Consider the following 25,779-nt stretch of genomic DNA (forward strand, 5'->3'; position numbering starts at 1 on the left):
GAAGAACGTCACAAATGTAAGAATTCCTTAACCAATTTGGGCATAACGACTGTCCTCTTAGAAGCCCCAAAATCTAAAGTTAAAACAAACACTTCAGGTACCCTTCTCTGGAACTTAGGAGAGCCTGAGTTCTCCAAAGATCATGTTCATGGACTCCTTTGAAGCTAACAATCAAATTTCTTTTCATGGGAATTTTGGCTCAACTCACCCAAAACATTTTTGTTTTAAATCAGCAATACCCATGCTTTCCAGATAACAAGGTGAATTAAAATGTGGTGTCACAACTATTCAGGTTCATTTTGTAGTTCTTGCACCTCTGTCTGGTGTACCTGGGAGCTGACACTCTGGTCTGATAATATATTCTGCAACTGTACATGTTAATTTATAGTGTAAGTTGAACAATCCCTCTGTAAGGGCTGTTAGGAAACCCAGATTGAAACCGCTAATGTTGGGTGACTTTAGCTGTCGATAATTATGTAGTCAAGTCTTGACCAAGGTTTCCGGGACCCTGGCTAAGAATGGAAGTTTTGAGACAGTACAAAAATGAATTCATACACTTCACTGATAGCGAAACTTCTTGAAGAACAGATGTCAAGATGATTTAAGAGAAGCTGGAATTTAACATCTTAAAAAAAATAAAATAAAAAACGTATAGGCAAGGTAGGACAGTTCAGTTTTCGAGAAAAATCCGACAGATGCTAAAGAAGAAGTCATCTGAGTGACTGTTACTAGAGAAAGAACTGATTGATTTTCTTCCTCCTCACATGCTGTGGGCCCTGTAGAGGTGCTAAGATCAGAAATAGGATGGGCTGTCTGCTGAGCTGGGAGACAAAAACAATCTCCATGTTCAAGTGGCATGGAGGGCTTTCACTAACATGCAGCCTGGAAAATTCAATTTCTCCTTGGCATGTGCAAAGTTTTGTGCCCACTGTCTATTCAGGCGCTATTCTTACCAACTTGTCACTGGGCCATTTTATCCTGGGCCCTCTCCCCCAAATCTTGAAAGTAAACATGAACCAGAAAAACCATATGATTGCTCATCTAAATCTTTCTGTCAGTTACATGAAAGCAGTTTTAAGCCTTTCTACTTTATTTTATGCTTAATGACCAAGGATCTTCCTGCTGATTTTCATAGTTAGAAAGGCGCTCCAAGTCCACCCACTCTGGCTATATCTCGCTTTTGTTTTAAAGCCAGTATAGCTAGTGACTCTCTTGAAACCTTTGGAGAAAGGCCCACCTGGTTAAAGTGGCTGTTACTGGAGCACAAATTCTTCCTCATTAGCCACCCCTCTCATGCTGTCACCTAAATCCTGCAATGAATTTGAACTCCACCACAGGGTATTTTTTTTCTGAAATAGGCCGATGAAATTATTATCAGGGATGACAGTTCCCCGAATGTCTTTGTATATGGACTGTCTCTATTTTAACTAACATCTATGGTCTCTGTCTTATGTCATCTCATTCATTGCGGTGTACTTTTCATGCCCAAAGGAGTTGAACTAGTGGTTTTGTCCACTTAGATCTAAGAGCCAAGTCATAATGCAAATAGTAGCTTTCTGTATATTGCCAGGTGGCCAGGAGTCCATACCCCAAACCACCATAAACAGTAGGCACAATCATCAGCCCCTGTTGGGGAGAGGCCCAGGACTGAGCTAGCAGAAAGACTGAATTACTTACCACCTCTAGAGTGGGTCCCTCCGGGCCAGGGACGAGCTCATGGGCAAGGCTGTGCAAGGAAGCGCTCTGTACCATGCCTGCCCTGCGGATATACAGAGGACTTCAGTCTCCTGCACTGTCAATCTCTCAAGTCATCATGAGCTCAATTATGCACCGACAACAGCAAGAACAACAACAACAACAACGACAAAACAACCCCCAAAAAGCTAAGGGTCACAGACTACCCTGATGGAGGGACAGCCACCTGGAACTGTGCATTGAAAGATGGAGATGCCATCCTGATCATGTGTCTAGTACGGGCCTGACCTTTTCATCATTCCTCCAACAAACATTCCATGGAGGCCCAGGAGAGAGCCACGTGGAGACACTGCAGGACTGGGCCCTAAAAGTCAGGCAACTTCTCATTGAATTTGATGGTTATTTTTTTGTTTGTTTCTTTGTTTCATTTTTGTTTTCTACAAATACAGATAAGACAGACAGACACACCCAAGAGCAGATTTCAAGAATCAACTGAGGCACACGCTAAACTACTTCACTGTTCCACAGATTTCTTCCCTAAATATTTCACATAAAATAAAAAATTTAAAAAGTGTCATTAGGAAAAATTTGGGGACACATCCTTGTCATCCCTAGATTGTGCAATAGATATCTTCACTGCTTGCTTGACTTAGAAGGATGCCCAAACATATCTCATAGGTAGGACTTATCTGTGCTCCAAAATAGTCATCAAATTCTAATGACACCACTAATTCAAAGCCTAAATACTATGCTGGTCAAGTACGGTGACAGCTGACTGCCTGCGTCCATGATGTATTGTTCCATCCCGAGGTTCAAGGCACAGTCAAATACCATTGCTTGGATTGCAAATCACAACGTGAGTCTGTAACTTATGGTGTAGCTCAAATGAAGGCAATTGATGAGAGCAGTTGAACCTGAGAAGTGGGGTGAATACAGAGCGTAAATCCAGCACACGTTTGTTTCCACATCAAGCCACCGATGCCATTTGCCAGGGGTCCCTGTGGGCCCTGCCCATGGTCGAGCGACCGCGCCTATATCCCCAGTCGGTATCTCTGCTCCACAGACATGAGCACGAAACGTCCTAACTTGTGAACTAGTGGTGAGGAAAAGGAGACCAAAGTTTAAAAGAAATCAAGGTGATGTTTCCTAGAAACATACCAACTCTTCCAAGAAGGATCCAGAATAAGGGTGATCAGTAATCGATCCTCCCGGCTAGATTTCATGATTTCTCTAAAGACGTGGCTTGAAACACTGGAATCCATCAGAATATGTCTAGCCTCTCTCTTCAACACACACTCAGTACACACAGGTGGAGATGTGTCACTTCCCACCACTACAGGTTGAAAAATGACCTCTGCTGACCACGGATCACAGCTGAAACATTAGTTTATACTTGAAGGGTCACAGCAGCCAGACATATGCAGATTCCAACTCTTCAGAAAACTTTGGACAAAAAAAGAGAAATTGTGTTACTTACATGTATGTGTCTTCTTCGTTACTGAGATACCTAGGAGAGAAGAAATGATGGCAAAGGTTAGAAAATGTCTTGCATGTGCCTCTTTGGATGCATGTCATTCCCAGTGTACTTGGGAATGCAGTTTGTTCAGAGGGTGATGCAGAAGCAAGACCATTTTTTTTTTAGAGTATTATGGGGGATACTTGTGTTAAGGTTACATATATTGCCCATGCTCCCCTCCCCCTTCGAGTAAGAGCAAGACCACTTTTAATCCTGCACAGCGGTGCCACCAGACCCACCCCAAAGCCACACGACCACGAACGACAGAGGCAGCCACCATTACCTACTGGTTTAAGAGGTTCTGTGGTAAAAATAAGCAGCACGGACGGTCATTAAACAGGCTGAAACAGGGAGAAAGAAGACCCTTATTTTTTATTTTAAATAGGGGAGCTGATCACATTTATAGGCAGAGTGGGAAAGATTTAAGGCACAAGAGAGCGATGCGAGCCTACTCAGACGAGAGTGAGCTGAGCAAAGGAGCCATTAATTTGCTATGGCTATTGATTCTGTGTTTACTTTTTAATGAGCATGACCCTTCCTGCTCACATGAAGGATGACTTTTAGTGCCGAGGAAAAATCCATCCACAAAATGGGCCTATGTGTCTGTACTTGTTAGAGTCTGAAATGGAACAGCGGCTATTTCTCTAGACATGGCCCCCAGAATGTATGAAAGACCACTCACTGTACGAAATGCATGAACACAAGCTATGAAAACACAAGGGATGCATGAGTCAGCACCCTTGATCTTTCCAAGATGATTTACAGACAGCAGGCGACGAGCGGAACTAGGCAATATTTGGCACACAAGACCTGATAAAGATAGCATGAATGCATGCTTCAATGTAAACAGCACTATCACCATCTCAGAAACACTGCACTTTGAACCCTCTAAGCTTCATTCTTACTGGGAGACATGCTTGAAATGAAATGGGCTCGAAGTAATAAAACTTTTGAAAATATTAAGCCTGTGATGAAGAACTGGGGTAAACCTTGACCATGTCTTTCTTTCATGTTATTTATTAAGAGAACTATTTAACCCTCCTTTGGAAACTAAAAGTTGTTGAAAAATTTGGCAGCCACGTCAGACCTATTACTTAGCTATGGAACCTGTGGTACAGGTAAGAGATCCATTATGAAAATCCATGGTCAACATTTTAAAAAAGAAATAGTTCCAAAGTTGTGTGCAAGGCCCAAATCACACACTTGCTCTCCCCCTCCCACAACTTTCCAAAGGACTTATTTAGGGACGCTGAAATTACATAGCCCAACTCAAATTCTCCGCCCACCCCCAGCTTTTTATTGAGAAAAACGACTGTTTTTCGTCATGTTTGGTTTGGCTCTGCCAAGTGAAGTTAGATCCTTCTGCAAAGATCCTTGAAGACTTTCTCACATGGAACCACAAAAAATGTTCTAGAATTTTTTGAAATAACCTTTATCATGGGAAGGGAACTTCCCCCAGTGGCAACAGTGAGTAAAGTTTAAAATCTGAATACAGTTTGCAACTCTGGCTCATGACACCAGCACCAATAAATTGATACATTAGTGCTCTTTCAGCATTATGAGAGTTAGATGTGTATTTTCCTTAGGAAATAGTGCTTTCTGTAAAATCACTTTGAAGAGAAAGTGCTTAGGCTGTCTCTCCTGATTATTCAAAACCTCCACACAATTGGATTTAACACAGCCCCAAACAGACCTATCTATATTCGCTGAGTGTGGAACTATTTTCTCCTGACATCCAAAGGCCTCATGAAAATACCACTGCTTTGGCTTTTCTACTTAAATTTATTATACAGCGTGATGCAGTGTTCTCATCAAATATTTTCATGATGATTACATTGATAATAGATTTTGGAAATCTTCCCAAGAAAGCTGTCTGATTGTGGAGGTCACAGTAGCTTCTCATATCTGCCACCAGCAGAAAGCACGATTTTGTCAACAGCCAATCTCTTGGTCCCTCAGCTTTAACTGCCAATTAATGATCAATATAAATAACTGGGTGGTATATTTGTATTGGGGATGCCAGATTCAACAGATAAAATATAGGATATCCAGTTAAATTTGAATTTCAGATACTAATTTGTTGTTCATCTTACATTCAAATTTAAATGGGCATGCTGTATTTTATCTGGCAGCCTTAACTTAGACAAATATAATGTAAATTAAATCTATTATATACAATGGAAATATATAATCAATTAATAAATGCATTTTTATGGAGAAAAGCTTAAAAAACATATTCCTCTCACAAAAGCAATATTTTTTAAAAGTACATTACAACTTCTTAATTATGGAGATAGTGCATTATATTTGATTTTTTAAGTTTAATAGCCATTATGAAGACAGAATTCTATTTCCCTAGAAAAAGCGAACAAACAAAAACACTGCAAACACACGAAAGATAAATTTAGTAGAACAATCAGAAAATTTCTTGGAATTCTCTTTGTCTTCCCCACACCCCTTCCCTAAAAAATAACAATTGTGATCACAATAGTGGCTTGTATTTGTGTTATTTCTTTCTCCATAGAGGCTCTAGTACTTCCTAGTAAGTGACTCCATAAAAGTACCAAAAAAAAAAAAAAAGCAGAAAACATCCTTTTCATTTCACAGATAGAAAAACTGAGGCTCAGTTAATTAGCATCATAAAAAGTTTCTTGTGGAAAGTTATGTTGGACTGGAAGTGTATCCTATAGCAAGTCTTTAAAAACCCAGGTGCAGGATGGCTCACACCTGTATACCTTAGCACTCTGTGACGCCAAGGATTGCTTGAGGCCAAGAGTTCAAGACCAGCCTGAGCAAGAGCAAGATCCTGTCCCTACAAAAATAGAAAACTTAGCTGGGCATGGTGGCATGCACCTGCAGGCCCAGCTACTTGGGAGACTGAGGCAGGAGAATCACTTGACACCACTGTATTCTAGCCCCGGCAACAGAGTGAGACTGTCTCAAAAATAAAAAATACCCTGGTATAGGTACTGCCTCTCAAAAGAGTAAATACTCAACAAAGATTTACTCCTTGGAGCATACCACTCAGCATCTAGCTCTGTAAATAATTTAAACCAATGGGACCTGGTCCCCCTGCTTTATTTAAACCAGGAAGCCTCATCCCAGGCTTGAGTGAAAGATGTACTCAGATACTGATACAAACACATAGAAACCACAGTTCCTCCAACTAGAAAAGCATATTGGGTTGAGTCTAGAATGTTCCAGAATATTCTAGAAGAGAGAGAATATTCTGCCAGGAATGTAGGTGCCTGAATTACCTACGCTTGGACCCTGGGCCTTCACTTAGAGTGGGTATATGTGCCTTGGTTTGCTACCAGCAGCAATTTTGTCACCCTTCAATGAAGGGTGGCTCTTTCCTTTATTGTTCTCATTTTCTAGAGTTTCCTGTCTTTCTCATCAGAAACAGAGCTCATCCTCAATGAGACAACAGCAGTCATATGTCACCATTTTTTTTTTTCCATAAGTGGAAGGAGAAGGGTTTTCAGAAAAAAAAAAAACACATCCAAACCTAATGCTACCACCAGCAGCCACTCTGAACCAAGAACTTTTGGAGAATTAGGTTTTCTAAAGATAAATTATGATGAATATTAAGGAAGCAAGTAACTCTAATTCTACTCGGGAATAGAAAAGAATTAACTTTTTAAAGGCGAATCTTAAGATGAGTAGATGTGGAGGCAAGTTGACCTGACCTTGAACTCTTAGCCTGTCCACTTTCCTGCCTTTTGGCTGAGAGACTCTGGGCAAGTTACTTAACTTTTCAGGGCCTGAATTTCTTGGTTTTTAAAATTGTATATAATCATAGTAATACTCAAAAGACTGTTGTGAAAATAAGGATGTATAAGGAGCTTTACAAAATGGGAAGTGTGATATAAATGCTAATTATTGGCTCTGGTAAAGGGTGGACAATCAGCACAGTATTATTGTTACAAAACCGGATTACAACGTGCTAACTTGCTACTGAAAGCTATGCCATGGCTATGCACGATATCCCTTCTGCTTCATACTGACTCTGGTTTGCAGCCCGAGTGCTGTGCCTAGAAATCGTCCTCAGAGCTGACAGAAGAGAGCATGAAACAGAGAAGCAAGTTCCTAAAAGGAAGTGTGCTCTATTCTATACCCTGAACCATGTTTTGACTCTTTGCTTTCTAATGTCAAGGGAAGGGAGCTGGGCACAGTGGCTCACACCTGCAGTCAGGAGGCGGACGCAGGAGGATTGCTTGAGGCTGGTTTGAGTCCAGCCTGGGCAACATAGTAAGGCCTGGTCTTAAAAAAAAAAAATTGTTTGCATAAATAAAGAAATGAATAAAGGGACATTACCTGCTCACTAGCAAATGGCTGCATTGTTCAAGTGGGTGCTGATCGGGATGGGCAAGGACTTTGATCACCACCACCAAAGGGTGTTGACCCAAGTCCAGCTGTTGGGAAGGTTTTGATTTACTTCCAAATAACTGGGAAGAACACCAAGATCCCTCCCTAGAGATTCGCAAACAGGCCACAGAGTAGGCCTGTGGAGAGAGGGACGTCGTAGAGTTGTGGTGAATGATGAGGTGGAAAGAAATTCCTAAGCCCCCAAAACACACAGCCCCCCTGAGCCCAAAGCAAACTCCACGGATGTCTTGCCTAAGTCATCTAGCTTCTCTGGGCCTTGGTCTTCTCATCTGTAGAATGAGGTAATTGCACTACAGGATTTCTTAATTTCTCTTGCATTAATTGATCAATGGCTCCTTGCCCTGCTTCTAAGCTCTCAAACCAAACCACCTTTTTTTCCAAGCCACAGGCTGCCGGATCTATTTCTCACTGTTCAAAAAATCCAATGCAGCTCGTAATCAAAGGATACCCCCCTGAAACTTTTTTTTCTTCTTGCCTTTAACAACCAAAGAAGAAAGAAGGCAGTACCCACAAAAGGTTATATAAGTAAAAGATATACTTTTCTTGGGTGATCTTTTAAAATTATCTGGGCTAGAGAAAAATGGTGCCTTTTGATAAAGTTGTGAGACTCATATTTTACCTAGATACACACACACACACACACACACACACACACACACACACACACACACAGGGGTTCGGGCAGCCTCTTCCAAGCAATGCTTTAGAGTAACTTCGAACTTAACAATATGACAGCAGTTTTAAATTGCCAATTAATACCCCTAAACCTAAAATCCCCATAAATACTCTACCTGAAGCAAAGTGGGGCTTCCAATGCAGCAAGATCGCCTAACTCTCTTTAGCTGACCATGCTTCAAAGTGAAGCAAAGGAAATGTCATGAAAATACCACAAATTTATCACTGTCGTGGTTATCAGTAGGGCAAAGTTTCAGGGTTACAGTCATCCCAGAGCGCAGCACGTTAGGGATGTCATCTGGTATTTCCAATCAGTGCCAAATCTTGGATCAATTAACTTCTTTGATGGGCTTTTTATTGTCTCTTGGTTTCTAGGCAATTGTCTGGGTACCAAGTTAATTTTACCTTTAAAAAAAAAAAAAAGAGAGAGAGATGGCATCTTTCCTCCTCCCCGGATTTGGCAATTACTAAACTAGCATTTCCAGAGGCCCTGCATTCTGGACACGTCTCCAAACTCGGCAAAGATGCCACCCTGCCACCCTGCCACCCTGCCAGTACTCAGCCCGGGTGCCTTCTCTCGTCCTCTTTCGCAATGAGATAACTACTGTTGCGATAGAGATATTATAAACAAGAGTAAATTCTGTGTTACCATCAAAAACAAACAATAAAACCAAACACTACCTTAAAAATGCTGTGAAGCTTTTCTTTTCTTTCTTTTAAAAACCATGCCAACATTTCTAAATCTCACGTGAGTGTGTCAGGGAGTAAGAGATGTGTCGAATGATCATTAACAAAGCCTTTAATTGGCCCAACTCGCGACTCTCCACTGGCCTTGTACATTGACTCCTGCTCGATTCCTGGAAAAGGAGGGCTGCCAGTCTGCAGACCTTTACAAGATTTCCTCTGCCTCCTCACAAGATGCCTGGATTAAATAAGATGCCCATTATTTGAGCCCTGAGGTCTTCGGCAAAGCGGCTTCACCTTTCTCAGCCTCTGTTTTCTTACCCATAAAATGGGGATACATTTCTCGGTGCTAGGTTTATATTAAAACTTAAGATAATTCATGCGGGACACAGGGCATAGTGTCTCTGCCACTTAAAGAGGTTTCTAATGGCAGACGCTCTGCAAAGACACTTTTATTAGATAAACAGAGCGGCACGCCTTGGACAGACACAGGAAAACCCATTAAGGCGCTGTTGTTAAACAGGTGGGTAACCCAGGTAGTCCGTGTTTCAGAGTTCAGGTAAGAATTTGCAAAATAAAATGCAGGACACTTAGCTCCATCCCTGCAACGTCACTGACAAGCAGTGTAAAGGCTACAGTCTCCTGGGTCAGTGTTGTAAGGAGCTAGCATCAAAACAGCGATTTACGTGCAATGCATGAACACTAGCCAAGAAATGAGGCCCAGCATTTGGGCTTCTTTTTTTTTTTTTTTTTTCTTTTGAGTGGCTAAAAATTGTTTTATAAATAAAAAATATCAGTTTGTGCTGGCCCTTTGTCCCCCTCCTCCTCCATCCTGAGTTGTCTCACAGGAGCGCTCCATGCTACCCACAGTCAAGGAGAAAGTCTATGCATGAGGTGGATCAGGAACGCAGCCCAAGAAGAGCTTCGCCAAACAAAATGATGTTACAAAACAACGTCCTTGTGTAGGACAAAAGAACTATTAATGATAATCAGTACATATTACTGAAAGTGCTCCAAGCAATCTCTGGACTTTGTTTCAAAAATTCTTAATGGACGCTAATGCTTAGAGTTCACTCAAAAGAGAAATAAATTATGTGCCAGGGTTGCAGGGAACAAGGACAGCTCGGCGGAAGGCATCAAAGCATTAGCAATGTTACGACAATCAAACATTTTGTAATTGCATAAAAAGCCTTTAAAAATCATTTAGAAATACTAATTATGAATATTAATAATGCTATAATGTGAGGTTTCTTTTATGTTAAATTTGAGCCCAGGTTGAGCTGTTTTGGTAATAATATTTCAGATCTTTTACCATCCAAGGTGCTTTTTACACCAAGAAAAAAAAAATTCTATTTTAGTTTGAAAAATGGTTATGGGAATGGGATAAGAAGAATTTTTTTTCTGTTTTTTGAATTAAAAAATTTTTTTGTGTGTGTGATTGCCCTCCATCTCTAGGTCATATTTCCTGACATTTGTGCCCAGAAATATCTTTTAATTTTGGACAGGCAGACCAGAAGTATGCCCTCTTTCAAGTCCTGCCTTTATCTTTAACAAAACAGTTCCAAGGACAAAGCCTCATTCCGGGTCCCCCAGCAAAAGCAGCATAAAGAAGAGACCATCAGTCTATCTGAGAAAGAAATCTTGAGACTAAACTTATTTGGGGAACATCCATCTTTTCTCTTAGAGATTACTATTCAATGCATTATGAAAAGTCCATACCTAAGAAAGGTAATTTCTCCTGTTATCACTTGCCGGTGCCGAATGTGTGATTAGCACTAATGTACAGTAGGAATCATACGAATCCTTGTTATTTCAAATTGATTTCCTTCTATCAAGTCACTGTCCTAGAAGTAGAGCTACCCATTAGATATTACTTGGTTGATTTAAATTTGATCTTGGAGTTCTGGTCAGAGGTGTGAACTGATAACTATCAACACTTATAACTTAGCCTTCTGGAATTGAGGAGTTTTATCTTGTAAGTAAATAATTCAACTCAGGCAAAAATCAGCAGCTTTTACTATGCTTTTCCAGGAACTGGTTTACTTTATGTACCTCTGCAATTTGTTAAAACTGTTTATCTTTGCTGTTAATATGAGCAGGTACTGACTTGAGCTGTCTGTAGGTGACTCATCTGGATGTTGTCAAACACGTGGTTATAGCTGCAGCCTTTAACATCAAAGCTACCAGAACTGGTTGGATAAGGATGATCTAAAGACTATGCAGTTGCTGGCCCCAAAGCACAGCAGACACTATGGATATTTTGCATATGTTATACCCTTGGATGACCTGCCTGAATCATACCCCATGGAGCCTGGTGGATCCTGGTCAACACACCAAGTCAAGGCAAGTAAAGACTGAAGAAATATCACCTGGCCCACAGCCACCCCAAACCAAAGTCTGTTACGGATGGCAGATCATTTATAGACCATGGGTATTACTCGTTATGACAAAGGAGGAAACAAATTCCATGGGTTCACTCCTGTCTCGAGTCATTTAGAAAAGAGAGGGAATCTGCCAAACTGGAAACAATGGGAATTTGCTTCTAAATTTTGGAGGAAACGAGCTCCACTGTCAGACAGATGAAAGGTAAAACCCCAGGATCCAATGGGCTAGGAAGCAAAATATTTAAAAGAGGCAACTTCAGTTATTCCCTAATATACAGGATATCAAGGGTACATAAAGGATTTCTAAAAATGTCAACATTATTATCATCTTGAAGAAAGATGAAAAGACTGCTTAAATCACCAATCATGAAATCACAAATCATTACCGTTCATAGCCTCTCCACACTCCTCTTATTATGGGATTTGTCTGGATTGGCCATTGCTGGGTGATAATTCAAGAAAAGAAAGTAAGTAGTCATCAAGATATTTATTTTGCATTCACAGATTTTATTGAGAATATGGACATTGTTGGATTAGATGCATAAACTATTTTCCCATGTGGAATTCAGAATCAGGAAACTTGGATTCAATTCCTAGCCCTGCCTCTTACCAGCTATGGAATTTTGGGCAAGATACTTAAATCTCTCTGGGCCTCAGTTACCTTAGCTCTAAAAGGAGAGGAAAAAGACTTCTTTCACTCTAAAATTCTACCACCAGAAATGTAGCCTTAGGAACTTATCATGAATATATAGAAGAGTTTTTATCAAAGCATTGTTTTATATTGCAAAACATTGGGGGAACCACCCAAATGTCAAGAGTAAAGGATGATTGAAGAAAACCATGCTATGTCAATATAATAGAACACTCTACCATCCTTAAAACAATGAAAAACAAATCACAGAGAAAGATGTTCTAGCTGTATTAAGAGAAACATATACATTCAGCACCTCAAAGCACAGTATATTATTTTGTCAAAAAGGAAAAAAATAAAACACGTAGAAAAAAAAGACTAAAAATATATACTCCGAATTATTAATAATGTGAGTGGCTATCTCTGGCTAGAGGACTTATGGATGATATTTCTTTTCTTTTCTTTTCTTTTTTTTTGTGGTCTATGTTTTTGACCATTTCTATAATATAACTGTATAAATAGAATTTTAATAATAAGAAAGAGAAGTTAACATTGAAACACCTACCTCACAGGGTAACTGTGAGGATAACATGAAATAACGAATGGCAATGTTGACTTAATACTGGTTTTTAATATTGCAAACATCTTTCTGTGACCATTAGGAGACCCAGTTTCCTATGGCAACTGCCAATTGTGTCACACTGTCTAGGAAGCCTAGGAGAAGTCTGAATGAAGTGGAAGTGTGATGGTGGCACAGCTGATGACCTTCAGGAGGGCCCATGGCGAGGTATGATCTGATAATACTTGCTAAAATAGTGAGCATAGTCAATATGCTGAGAAAGGTCTGAAAAGTAAGCCTTGCCTAGTTCAGTATGTTCTACGCAATGCTCTAGAATGCAGTGAGAAGCCTAGATACTAACATCAGACAACTTTTGACTCCTGGGAAAACCACCATCCTTTAGCTACCAAACAGAAGTTTGTTTATGCCAATGTCTATAGAGCATATGAGTATACTGTCAACACACACCGGCAATAAACCTGACAAAAGGCTTGTGGAGACCTCTGCAGAGCAGGTGCAGCCTCAGAGACTGATCACAAATCCCTCAGGCAAGAGGGAGCCCTTTCATCACCATCCCCTGAGAAATCCCCGGGACTTAGTGCCATGTGACGTACAAAGCGGATCTTTGGAGACAGAAAGGCCCACGTTGCAAACCCAGCTTCACCACCAACTAGTCATCTCCAGGCAAGTAACTTAGCCTGAGCCTCACTTCCAATTTTTGTAGGATGGAAGTAAGGATACCTTTTTCTTCGGGTTGTCATGATCATCAAATGTTATAGACACTGCAAAGCTGAAAGCTATCAACTGTCGCTGAATTCTATTACCTAAGCAATGCATCTCAAGGCAGTGCATTGGAATGTTCCATAGAAAATGGAATTTAAAAAAGGTCCATATGTCCTTGGGTTGTGGCATTAAGGTGTCAATGAGCCTCTGAACAAACTCTTTTTCAGGTTGATACACCGTGTCACATTTTGATTGATTTCAACTGGCACAGCTCTTCTCTTCTAAATTATTCTTTTTCCCTTTTCCTTCCTTTTCTTTCATTTTAGTCTTAAGAAGGTTGTAATGGGTTGAGTTGAATCCCCCCCCCAGATACATCCAAGTCCTAACCCCTGATACCTGCAAATGTGGCGTTATTTGGAAATTGTACCTTTATAGACATAATTAAATGAGATCATACCAAGTTATGGTGGGCCCTAAATCCAATGGCTGCTATCTTTATAAAAGAAGGGAAAGGGAGATTTGGATTCAGTGACACCCAAGACACACAGAGAAGTTGGTCACATGTCAAGGAATGTCAAGGACTGTCAGTAACTAACAAAAGCTAGGAGAGAGGCTTCTAGAAATCCTTCCTTGCTGCTCCTCCAAACCCTTTCTCCCACTCTTCCAGGCAGTCAAGTTTTAGGGGGACACACAGCCATCCAGTCAGAGTCCCTTGGAACCCCTTGGAGCCCCCTTGAAGCTGGGTATGGCCATAAGACTAGGTTCTCACCAAGAAATGTGAGCAGAAGAAGCATGTGTAACTTTCGTGTCACTTAAAAGGAATCTACTTGCCCTGAATATCCTCTCTCTCCCTCTTCCCATGGACTGGAACTTAGATGAGGCCATGACCCAACTTCAACCATGTGGGTAAGCCACCTTTGGAGATAGGAGAGCACCCTGGTTCCTGGGTAACCCTGTGAGTAGATAAGCTACTGTGTTCTTGAGTCTCTTTGCTATAGCAGTTGTTAGGCTTTACTCTAACAAATACATGGGAAATAACTCTAGTTTACAGCTCAGAATCACCAAATGTTAGATCCGGAATAGACTTGAGGAATGGACTCTCTCCCAAAAAAAAAAGGACAGAAAACTGGAACTCAGAAGGTTTAGATGACTGGTTCCAAGTCAACCAGCCAGTTAGGGGCAGAGCAGAAAGTGGCATTCTACAGAGTGGCAGCTCTGTGGGCTCTGAGACCTGGATGTGTTCAAGTCTCCCTCTTACCATACGGGACACCTCAACCAGACCCATGAACAGTTTCACCAGTATCATTTAGAAGCTCCATGTGTTAAGCTAGGGTGACTTTCTGAACAGTAAATCTGGTCAAACTCCTTCCACGGTTCGAAAGATCCTACAGGATCCAGCCTGCCTGCTTCTCCAGCTTCTCGCTCTGCCACACTAGCCCCCTTGAATTTTCTTTAAAGCTCTAAGCTTGCTCTAGACTCAACGCCCTTTCTGCATGTAATTCCCTTTGCCAGGCTCAGTTTCCCCTTACATCTCGGCAAGTCTCCCCTGCACCCGTCTAGATCTCTGCTCAACACTCACCTCCTTCTAGAGTGCTTCGCAGCCGGCTTATCTAAAGAACCTGCTCCCTGCACCATTCTCCCCTTTGCTTCACTTTGTGCCTTCACAGTATTCCTCCTTCTGACATCCTATTGTCTAGTCATTGTATGTCTTCCCAACAATGTCAATCCTTGAGGCAGGGATCTTGTGTCCTTGGTTTACCACTGTATTTCTGGTGCTTAGAATGATGTCTGGCACATAGTGGCCCACAAAAATGTGTTGAATGAATGAATGAATGAAGACCACAAAAAAATGTGCCGAGCGAATGAAGGCTACAAAAATGTGTCGAATGAATGAAGTTGACTCCCAAAAGCTTACCGATTGTGACCCCAAAGCCTCTGGAAATACACAGAGAACACAAGAGGAGCACAGATGGTGGGACAATGCTAAATGAAATGGCCAGGGGACAGGTAAGGAGAAGTTTGCACAGGGGAAGAGAACCCGGAAGGCCACGTGCAAAAAGCGAGAGGGGAGAGAACACACACTAACCCCAGGACCTAAAGCAGAGGTCAGGCAATCAATAGCAAAGTTAAAATGGCACTTTTAAACACTTCTGATAAAATTGATTTGGTCATTACCACAGCTGAACACAGGGCATGCCTGCCTCATCTGTTAGAAAGATCTTTATGATCTTGTTAGCAGATCCCCAACACAGAAGCTGTAAAGGTTATAACCCAACTTGTAAAGCTAATCTCATATCGGCTCTGGGATAATAAAGAACCTATGGAAAAATCTCCCCGTAGCCATGTGCTACAGCAAGAAGCAGGACTTGCCTGGCTTCTCGGCATGGCAATGCAGGGTGGCTGAACGCTCCCATCTCTAAGATTGAGAAAGCTGTTTTGGAAACAGTGATTTCAGTCCTCGGGGTTCTTAGATCTAACAGCTTAGAGGTTAAGTTGGGTTTAACCATTTCCCTCCAATTCAAAGTGATTTTAAAATAAAAGTCAGCCTGCCATGGCCATTGAGTTATGCTGAGACTAATAAAAGAAAGAGCAGTTTGGCAAAACCCTCTTTGCCAAGCTTTGTTTTCAAAAATTATTTAGTTTTAAAGATACCTCTGTTTTATATTTGTATAATCCCAATGTTACATCCTTGGTTTTTTTTTATTGCTATTACTTGATATGGGAATTTTGGGTCATCCTTCCTAAATAGAATAACGCAGCATCATTTCTTTTTTTTTTTTTTTTTTTTTTTGAGACAGAGTCTCACTTTGTTGTCCAGGCTAGAGTGAGTGCCGTGGCGTCAGCCTAGCTCACAGCAACCTCAAACTCCTGGGCTTGAGTGATCCTTCTGCCTCAGCCTCCCGAGTAGCTGGGACTACAGGCATGCGCCACCATGCCCGGCTAATTTTTTAAATATATATCAGTTGGCCAATTAATTTCTTTCTATTTATAGTAGAGACGGGGTCTCGCTCTTGCTCAGGCTGGTTTTGAACTCCTGACCTTGAGCAATCCGCCCGCCTCGGCCTCCCAAGAGATAGGATTACAGGCGTGAGCCACAGCGCCCGGCCAGCATCATTTCTTGACTCACACCCTTCTGGGCCACGTGGGAAGGTCTAGGGGGTGGCACTGAGAGGGGAAATGAGTTGATGCTGCATAGCGGGTGCAGAAGACAAAGCAAGCTAGCAATCACACAGCCTTCCTGGGTGGCCTGGAAAAGGGAACCAGGGAGAATGGGAGTGCACCAGGCATTTCATTTCCAGTAGGACGCATACTAAAATATGTAGGCATGAAAGTATATGGTGTCTGAGATTTGCTGCAAAATGCCTTGGCGAAGTGAAAAAGGGATAGATGAAGCACGTTTTGCAGAATCTCCTACGTGCTGAATCTGGATGTTGGGTATATGGTCACCATTGCCCTTCTTTGCATATATTTTTGAAAGTTTCATAATAAAAAAATCCCTACCAGTAAGGATTGGCCGTACAACTTTAAAAAGAGGTTCAAGCTGTCTGACATAAAGTGTGTGAGTGGTTTTGCCTGTGCCTGTGCATGTAGGTCAGTAGTATTTCCTGAACAGGTGGAGAAGGTATTGACTGCTACTCACTAGAGTAGGTTTTAATGCTTTAGAGAGCAGCCACATATATATGTGTGTTCGTATTGCGTATATATCTTCATTTTATTTTATTTATAAAAAGAAATATTTAATCCCTTTAATCTCCCCCCCTTCCCTCTTTAAATTCTTGCATTCAGTGAGGTCTTAATCTTCCTGAGCAAGATTTTGTCAACCATGACACATGTTAGGAACATAACTTGGTTGTTTGGTGAGGGAGCATCGGAATTTATGTCCCAAGGAAGGAAGCACGTGGTAGGAAATAAATCAGAGGAACCAGACTTTGAATCTCACTCACGCTTCCACCTCCTGGCCCTCCGCCACCTTTTGGCTATAGTTTTGATGGGTCTGCCCTCTGGGACAATCTTTTGCTCAGTCCCCTTTGTTCTCAGTGGCCCATGTTTCATTGGCTGGGATTAATAATCCCATTAGGGACATATAGGAAATACCAGCCCCTCCTGAAAAGCAGGCCAGCTCGGCTACATAGAAACAAACACAACCATGACAAGTTCCCTGGTCACATCAAGACACTGAGAGATCACTGTTCCTTTCTGAAGCCGCTATTTGAAGGCAGTGGGTTGTCTCCAACTTGTAGTTCAGTCCCTCTGCACATAGTTTCAATTCATCATTGTTAATAATACTCTGATTCTCATTCAAATGAGATATAGGCTTTCCCATCAGTTTTTTTTTTTTTTTGAGTCCTACATTTTAAAACTCATTTGAAAATTATTCAAGGCCAATTTGCAGTTAGCAATATATCCATTGTTATACGCTTGTACAGTTGGTGGTATGTTACCAGTCCACTTTCCGATTTCCTCATTGCCCTCCCTGAAGTAAGTGATGAAGAGACTGCTAGACCCATTTTTTCATTGAGGAAACTGAGTGTCAGCAAGGTGAAGGCACATGCTCAAGGTCAAGTGGGCTGGGCCAGAGCTCGGTCAAATGTTTTTTTAAGTGGTCATTAAATCCTTCACCTCATCCACCCCTGGCTGAATCCTTCAAGTGCTCCTCCTGTGCCCAAACATGGGGAAATACTACTGATTTCAAAGGCACAGGCAAAATCACTCACACACCTTATGTCAGAGAGATTGAACCTTTTCTTAAGTTTTCTGGCTAGTTTTCACTGGCATGAGTTTTCTTTTTATTATGAAACTTTCAAAATTGTATACAAAGAAGGGGTAACAGTGGCCATATACCCAACATCCAGATTCAACACCTATCAAAAGCCAAAGGTGTCCACCAAAAAGCACCAAGAGGAACATCTGAATCTTGCCTATGGTCTCCACCGCCTTCCAGCATTAACTGTTTCACCAGTAGGTTCTCCTGGCTTTACGCGCTGGCTGTGTCTTCTCATTTTGTGCAGTTGGAGTTTGGTAAACTAGAATTTAGATGGTTTATTGCTGTTCAAGTAACTGACTCTTGGTTCTACCCTCTGTGTTTGTGAGCGAGAGATGGCCAGGACTTGAGGGGCCTGGCCCAAGACTTCGGGACACCCCTACCTACCAGGGTGAAAGACTGGACTCTTCTGATATTGTATTCTCCAAAGCCTGTGGTTTAACTCTGCCACACACAGACACGTGCTCCCTTCTCTGCCCGTTTACCCACACAATGCAAAAATAGCTCTCTCAAGGCCTTTATGAATTTGGAAATCAACCCATGCCCAGTGAGGTAGCTTTAGTTACCTCTAATTTTAGACCTGCCACTAATTGGTCCCAGAATCTTTTTAAGTCCAGGTCTACAGGGCCAAAAGGAAGCTTGAAATTATTTGAATATCTCATTAATGGACAAATATAAGGGACAATGTGATCTTCCAGCTCAAAGTAGAATTTGTTCACATTGAAAACTCAGGCTTACCATCTAGACTGCTCCTGATTGACTGTGTTAAGAGTTTGTTCTCCCCTTGCCCCATGGTGGTCAGGCACTACCTCAGGCAATAGGGATACAATGACAAAGACAGTAATGGTCCCTGTACTCACGGTGCTTCATGGGAAAGGCTTACAGTGTATGACTATCAGCCGAAGTCACCACTAGTGACGCAAATTCCAAATTCCACTCCGGCCATACATTTTGCATCAGCCCCACCCATGTTCCTAGAAGTCCTCTCCTCTCCCTAGGGAAGCCCAAACACTGCTATTCATATTTGAGAGCTTTTAAGAGCAAAAAGCAATTTGGAGGGAACTGACAAAATGCAGGCTATGTTAATTCAGCCCAACCCTTGGCACATTCCCTTTTCATCTTTGGTCACTTGAGAGCCCGTTGACTCTTCTTCAGTGCCTATATTCACCCAGGTATGTACCCGACAGGGACTTCTTCCTGCTTATATATTTTCTCCTACAAACATCTTGATTTTTTTACTTGTATGTCAAAAGATCCTGCCCCACGATCTAAACATTCTAAATAATTTTTACAACTGCTGTACGATGAAGATAACTGATCCCACTGCTCTCTATTTGTACCAGCGAAACCTGTGCCTCAGTTTCCAAGGTAACAGAACAAAGAAAACAAGCCACCCCCCTCCCCCGCCCCCGGGGCCCATACTGGTAAAGGTCAGATGGCTTCGAGCTCAGACATCAGGGACGTTTTGGCCAACACAACATTTTCCTGATTTTTAATATTTTTCCCCCCAACAGCCGTACTTCATGTCACTGCCTGAAGGGCGCTTTACATATGGCTATAAAAAGTACACAGATGAAGCAAGTAAACTTTCAGGATTTTATTTCCAGCAAATGTAGGCAAAAGTGACTAATCAGAGCGAACGAGACTCTGTCAGGTGCATCCATCGCAGAGTGAATCAGCCTCAGACAGCAAGTCTGGAGCAAGGCGCTGCCGCTACGACCACCGCCACCACCACGCTGCACATCCACCCCCACGCCGCAGAGAACTCCTCCATCACTTCCAAGCTGGCGGAAGTCTTATTATTATTATATATTATGCTGAAACCCTGAGCCTTCCTGTAAGTCATCATTTTATATGGTTTTAACAACGACAGTAAAATACTGCCACAAGTGGTACTGTCAACTTTCCTGCGAGCACTTGCTTTCCCCTCACGGTGACATTCCAAGTACAGAGTCTCCTTCATCTAAAGGAGCTGTCCTATCAGGGAACAATTCATTTAACCTGCACTCCAAGTACAGCCAAGGAGCCGGGTAATATGCAGAAGATCCAGTGGGAATCGGTCCTCCCAGCCGGCCCCTCCTGCCATTTGATTCATTGGCAAGAGCTCCACTTTTCTTTCCACTGAGGCTGATTTATGGGTGGGGGTGGAAGGGGAAAGAACATTCCAGAAAAATTAAGTTAACTATTAGCCAAATCCCTTCAAGCAGCTGGCTTGGATTATATAACAGCCCCCTAATTCCAGAGGCTCGAAAACAAGAGGTCGGCATTTTATCTGATCTCGTATAGTTTTAACGCCTTTCCACTGTAATTCCCCAGCCCACAGCACCTGCACACACACACACCTCTGACGGTCTACACAGCTCCCATCCCTCATCTGTTTTAATTATGTGGGGTGCTCTGCTTGCACTGTGGCCTATTGGGGCTCCATAAAATACTCACTTCACGTGACCCTCGCTCGCTGCCTCTGGCCTGTTCTTCATACAGCCCTCGCAGAGCCAAAACTCTGGGAACAGCACCTGCGACCATGCATGTATTAAACTGGCGTTCCAAAATGACTAAACGCGTTATTTCTGCCGCAGCAGAAAACGCTGAGGTGAAGCCAGAGCAAAGGTGAAAAACCTGGTTTTCCTAAAATGGATCCAGTCTTAGAGGCATTTATATTCCCCGAGGACCCAGGCCTGACTCCTCTGATCATTTTTCAAATCAACGTAATGAGTGTGAGAGGGCCCTCTCGTTAAATTGAGGCAATAGGTAAACAGTACCTGCATTTTAGGGTGGGCAATTGAAACAGGGACACGCTTTCCTGGGACAAAAGGATTTGCAAGGGGAGCAGAAACGGGGGGCCTGATTTCTGGAGGAGGGTTTACGTTCTGCTGTCACTCTGGCTGCCACGATAAACAGGGGGAGAGAGCCTTCAGCTCTAAGAAACTAAAAGCAGTGCCCATTGGGATGGATTGCTTCTGGTAGGGTTTTGAGTCATTTCACGGTACAAATGTTATCTCTACCCATGGCTTCCTTAAAAGAGAACTAAATGCCAAGTCAGTTGGAGCAATAAACATCTAAAGAGCTGACATACACCCTAACATATTTTTTTTTTCAAAAACCACAAGCCTAGGTTAGCTGCTCCTCCCACAGAGCTGCCCAAAGGAAGCCTTCCTCGCCCCACCTTCCAAGTACAGCCCCAAACCTCAGTGCTTTCTAAGGATCCTTTGCAGGGTGGATGTTAACAGCGAACAAAACACCAGCTATCCAACTATTCTTATACCCCTTAACCTGCAGCGTCATCCACATTTGCTATCCCCTTCCAGAATAGTTGGGCCACTCATGTTTACTTTCTGCTCCCAAACACTGGAAACTTCGGAGCACTGCGGTAATTCTGCCTGCTCTGGATAAAATCAGGCCTGTTATTCAGTAGAATCCGTGGTCTAGGGTGACCCCGAAGAGACATAAATTTCTAATTTTTACGCTTTTCTCAAATTTCATAAGTTATTTTTGTTATTTCAAAACCCAGTGCTTTATAATAAATTTATAGGGTGCCTGAGGGGATCTCCATTCATATTATATGGTATCTCATTCACGGCTCCTCCGGGAGAGAAACATGGAGTTAGACTTCTCAGTCAGCCCACACCACCGCCGCCTGTGAAGTCCCTACACCACGTGACAGTCCGGTGGGGATTCCACACACGTGTGTGAAACAGACGCCTACAAAGTGAAAATGATGCCCTGCTACTCCTAAAGTAGGATCACTTGGGTGAGCTGGGGGGAAAAAGAAAAAAAGAGCGTCTGTGTCTGTGGTCATGAAGTGATTATGTATTTTATTGTAGAGACCGGCATCAAGTAGCAATTTCAAGTGACTTTCACATACTCCATGCTTCCTCTCTCTTTCCAGAGGCACCGGCAGCTACAGTCATGGATCAAGACGGGGGAAAGCCGTGGAGCAGTCACCTGGCGTGCAGGCAGTAACTTAGAAACAATAAAAAGCCAGATTAAAAGCTGGTTTGCTTTTAATCATTAATCACGTGCTGAAAATTCTAAGCAATGTCAGTGACACAATAAATTTTCCTTCTTCCAGGGGCTGACCACTCCCATAGCCGGCCCCCTATTTGACATGCCCCCGTGAAAGCACGCCAGTGTCTTTCTTAGGAAGGGTACATCATCATCATCTTAAATAATTAAAATTACACATATTCATGGTAGGACATCTAAAAAAAATTTTTTTTTAGTTTTTAGGAGAGAATTAAAACTTGCATTAATTCCACCCCTTATCAATAATCATAGATAGCCCTTTATGTTATTTCTACATTTTTGGTTATTAAAAATAATGTACCATAAATATCTTTGTTACATATATATATTTTTTTGTGTTGTGATTTTTTTTGAAACTACATTCCTGAAAGTTTAACTTTAAAAAAGAATGTATATCATCAAAGTGTTCTATAAAAAGTGTTTATCAATCTATAATTCCTGGAGTAGTATACATCCGTACCAACACTGACATTATCATGAAAAATAAACCCTGATTCTTTAATTGGCTAAAAAATTATCCTTTTAAAATTTATATTTGTTTGCTTATGAGGTGGTTTTGTCTAAAGTTCTAAAATATTTTCTTTTTTTTTAAGAGTTGGGGGTCTTGCTCTGTCACCCAGGCTGAAGTGCAATGGCACCGTCATAGCTCACTGCAGCCTGGCATTCCTGGGTTCAAGCAATCCTTCTGCCTCAGCCTCCTCAGTAGTTGGGACTATAGGTGTGGGCCACTACACCCAGCTAATTTGTTTTTTTAAATTTTTTTAGAGACAGGGAGGAACTTGCTATGTTGCCCAGGCTGTTCTTGAACTCCTAGCCTCAAGTGATCCTCCTGCCTCAGCATCCCAAGTAGCTTCTATTTACAAGTGTAAGCCACCACACCTGGCTTTATTTTGTTTTAATTGTTGTTTAAGGTTTTTGACTTTTGTATTTTCTCTTTTGTTAATTGCCTGTTCATAGTCTCTGCTCATTTTTGTATTGTGACATTAGTCCTTTATTTACCAATTTATAAGAATTTTATAATTAATCATATGTTGCTTTTTCCTCCAGATTTTTCCTTTTAAATTTTGTTTAGGTTGTTTTTCATGCAAATTAACCCCACCACCTCTTGATAACCATAGTGCTTTATGTCATTTCTACTTTTTTGGTTGTTAAAAAGAAACCTGCCGTAAATATCCTTGTTAAAATATCTAAGGAGGTGGGATCTAATCTAAGAATCTTTTTACTTATGGCTTCTGCCTTTGCTTACATGCCCATAAAGACTTTGTTTCAAAAACACATTCACCTATATTTAAAAAAATATTTTTATGATTTTATTTTTCACATTGAAAAGTTCAAATGGAATTTATCTAGATACACTTTTATCTTTTTCTTTCTTTAGCTTAGCTTATGGATAAATTATTCCACTCTGCTTCTTGAGATTTGAGACCAAACAATACACCAACTGTCTTATGTCTTTCTTTGTTCTTCTCCCAAGAGAAAGATGTCACTGTGTCTATCAGGTCAGGGAAAAAAATCACGAGTATCAAAAAGCCTTCGAGCCAAATTCTAGCCCCAAACCTTCACACATAGAATTTGAGTCAACTCACCCCCCTTCCATAGAAAATGAGGCCAAACATTGAGATTGGAGCATCCATTTCTTAAATTTGTTTTTACTTACTGAGTAAACCTGGGCATGTTTCCTGACTTCTTTGTAAAATGCGGATTATAATAAGGGAAGCGCGCAGCACTGCAGCACTCACATTTAATACTTTCTGTAACAGATCACTGGCATAATAGGAAGCGCCACTTTTATCTTTGGCTTAGTTAGCATTTTCCTGCCACAGAAATCACTAGTGTTATTTTAATATTTACCAATAGTTTTCCAAATAGGACTGATTCCATTAAAAAAGGTCCCTTGTGCTATTTACCCACGCTTGTTTAGATTAGAATTATATTCCAGAAGCTAAGAGGGCTCCATTTGCTGATTTCACACAAAGTACACACGGAAAATATGAAGGGATGCTGCTGGTGGTGTTCCGCTACTTTTCTGCTTTTTTTTTTTTTTTTTTTTTTTGTCCAAGAGGAAAGGCAGGGAGGTCAGAGGGACAGCAAGGAGCTGGCAGAGAGGGACACCTTACCCAGATATGGGAATTGTGCTCATTAGAAGAAGTAGGGGGGCAGAGGGAGCACGTATTTTCCGCAAAAAAAAAACAAAAACTGGAGCATGGGAAGAATACATGTGCACATTGGCCATCAGGTGAGATTTGAGCCATAATTTAGCACTCTACTCAACAGTGTCTAGAATATAACAACCCTTCCTCATGACTCCCTTTGCCAGGACAACTGCCATCCCCAGGGGTGCTGCAGGACAGGATTTTCAGCAGCCGTGCATTTCTTAAGAAGGCAAAGCCCACTGTATGTAAGAGCAGAGCAGGGAAGCTGACCTTTGCTCTTGTCTGACCATTCCCCACATCCTTGGAATATTCGGCTTTGCAGGAACTGGATGCAGCAGAGCCAATGTTAAGATGCTTAAGGGAAATCTTTCATTTCCACTCAGAAGGGACAGGAGGCGAAGGGACGCTTCTAATTCACTCCTCGAGGACATGGGGACCGAGAGTGATTTCCATGCATCCTCACCTGGTGAGGGGAAAGAACAGCCCGGCAGGCAAAGCAAGGGAAAAGGCCGGAATCTTTCCACTGGTGTGTTTCATCTGCAATAAATGTTTTTCCCAACAGAGTGCTGTATTCAACGCATCAAGGAAGTTACTCCATGAAGAGAGTCACCTGGCTTGTCAGCCTTTATACAGCTGATCTTAAGTCCCTGCCATTGTGCCTGGCACATACTGGCTCCTTGGAAAATATTAATGTCTCTCGAATATTTGCTGAATGAATCAAATAGGCTGTTAAGAATTGTGCAGCTTTATGCACTTATCTTCCTAGAAGTGCTGTAGCAGAAGCTTCGCGTATTGAGTCTGAAGAGGGGCATGGACAAGAACCACCAAGAATGGGGGGGGGACTGAAGAGGTTAGGAGACAAGACACTTTATGGAGGAAGTGAACCACTATCTCACATGGTCTCACAGAGAAACTTTCTATCAGAGGTTCAGTTTCTCTAAATATAGGGTACAGTGAGCAAAGTACTTAGAACTCACCAATGTACCGCCTCTGCTCTCCCCTATAACTGTGATAATGCATTAATTCACTCACAACAATAGTCCTGTCTCTGAATCGGTACACTATGGTTTTTCCTGGTCGTGTCCTTGTGTTTCCCATACTGTTTTTGTCCACGAGAAAGATGGCGCCCTCCTCCTTCTGCATGGCAAACGTGCTCACCGCTGCCCGGAGAAGTCTGGAGGGAAGACTAACGAGGCAACGTTTGGAGAGGGCTGTGGGGTTAGCAGGGACTGCTTCATCAGTCTCTGCCTCTTCCAAGGTTGTGGAATACTATAAACAACAGCAACTTCTCATAGAGATCACATTTCTGTAGTTCCCTCCGAGTCCCTGGTAGGAGCACTTCACTGACCAACTAACATGCAGCAGAGCTTCTAACAGGCTGTCTTCACAGGTCAGCGGAGGACAAGGAGAAAGGTCTTTTTGAGGGAGGCAGTTCAGGATTATAGCCGAGAGCACAGGCAGATGGTGGAGTTTTGAGGCTGGGACCAGCACTTACCAGCTAGGGAACATTGGGCAAGTCATTTCCCCTTTCACAACCTCTGTTTTCTCTTCTGTGAAACTGGAATAATGTTGGTACCCTTCT

General features: G+C 42.0%; 1 protein-coding gene across 1 annotated transcript in view; it reads right to left on the reverse strand.

Moving 5' to 3' along the window:
• The window catches only part of RORA (RAR related orphan receptor A), a 697,613-nt gene that overhangs the window by 174,662 nt on the left and 497,172 nt on the right, over positions 1–25,779 (reverse strand). The window contains exon 2 of the mRNA XM_020286044.2: positions 3,173–3,202. Coding sequence (XP_020141633.1) covers positions 3,173–3,202 — 30 coding nt within the window. The remainder of the gene's footprint in view (positions 1–3,172; positions 3,203–25,779) is intronic.

Source organism: Microcebus murinus, chromosome 6 (assembly GCF_040939455.1).
Source record: "Microcebus murinus isolate Inina chromosome 6, M.murinus_Inina_mat1.0, whole genome shotgun sequence".
NCBI classification, from domain to species: Eukaryota; Metazoa; Chordata; class Mammalia; order Primates; family Cheirogaleidae; genus Microcebus; species Microcebus murinus.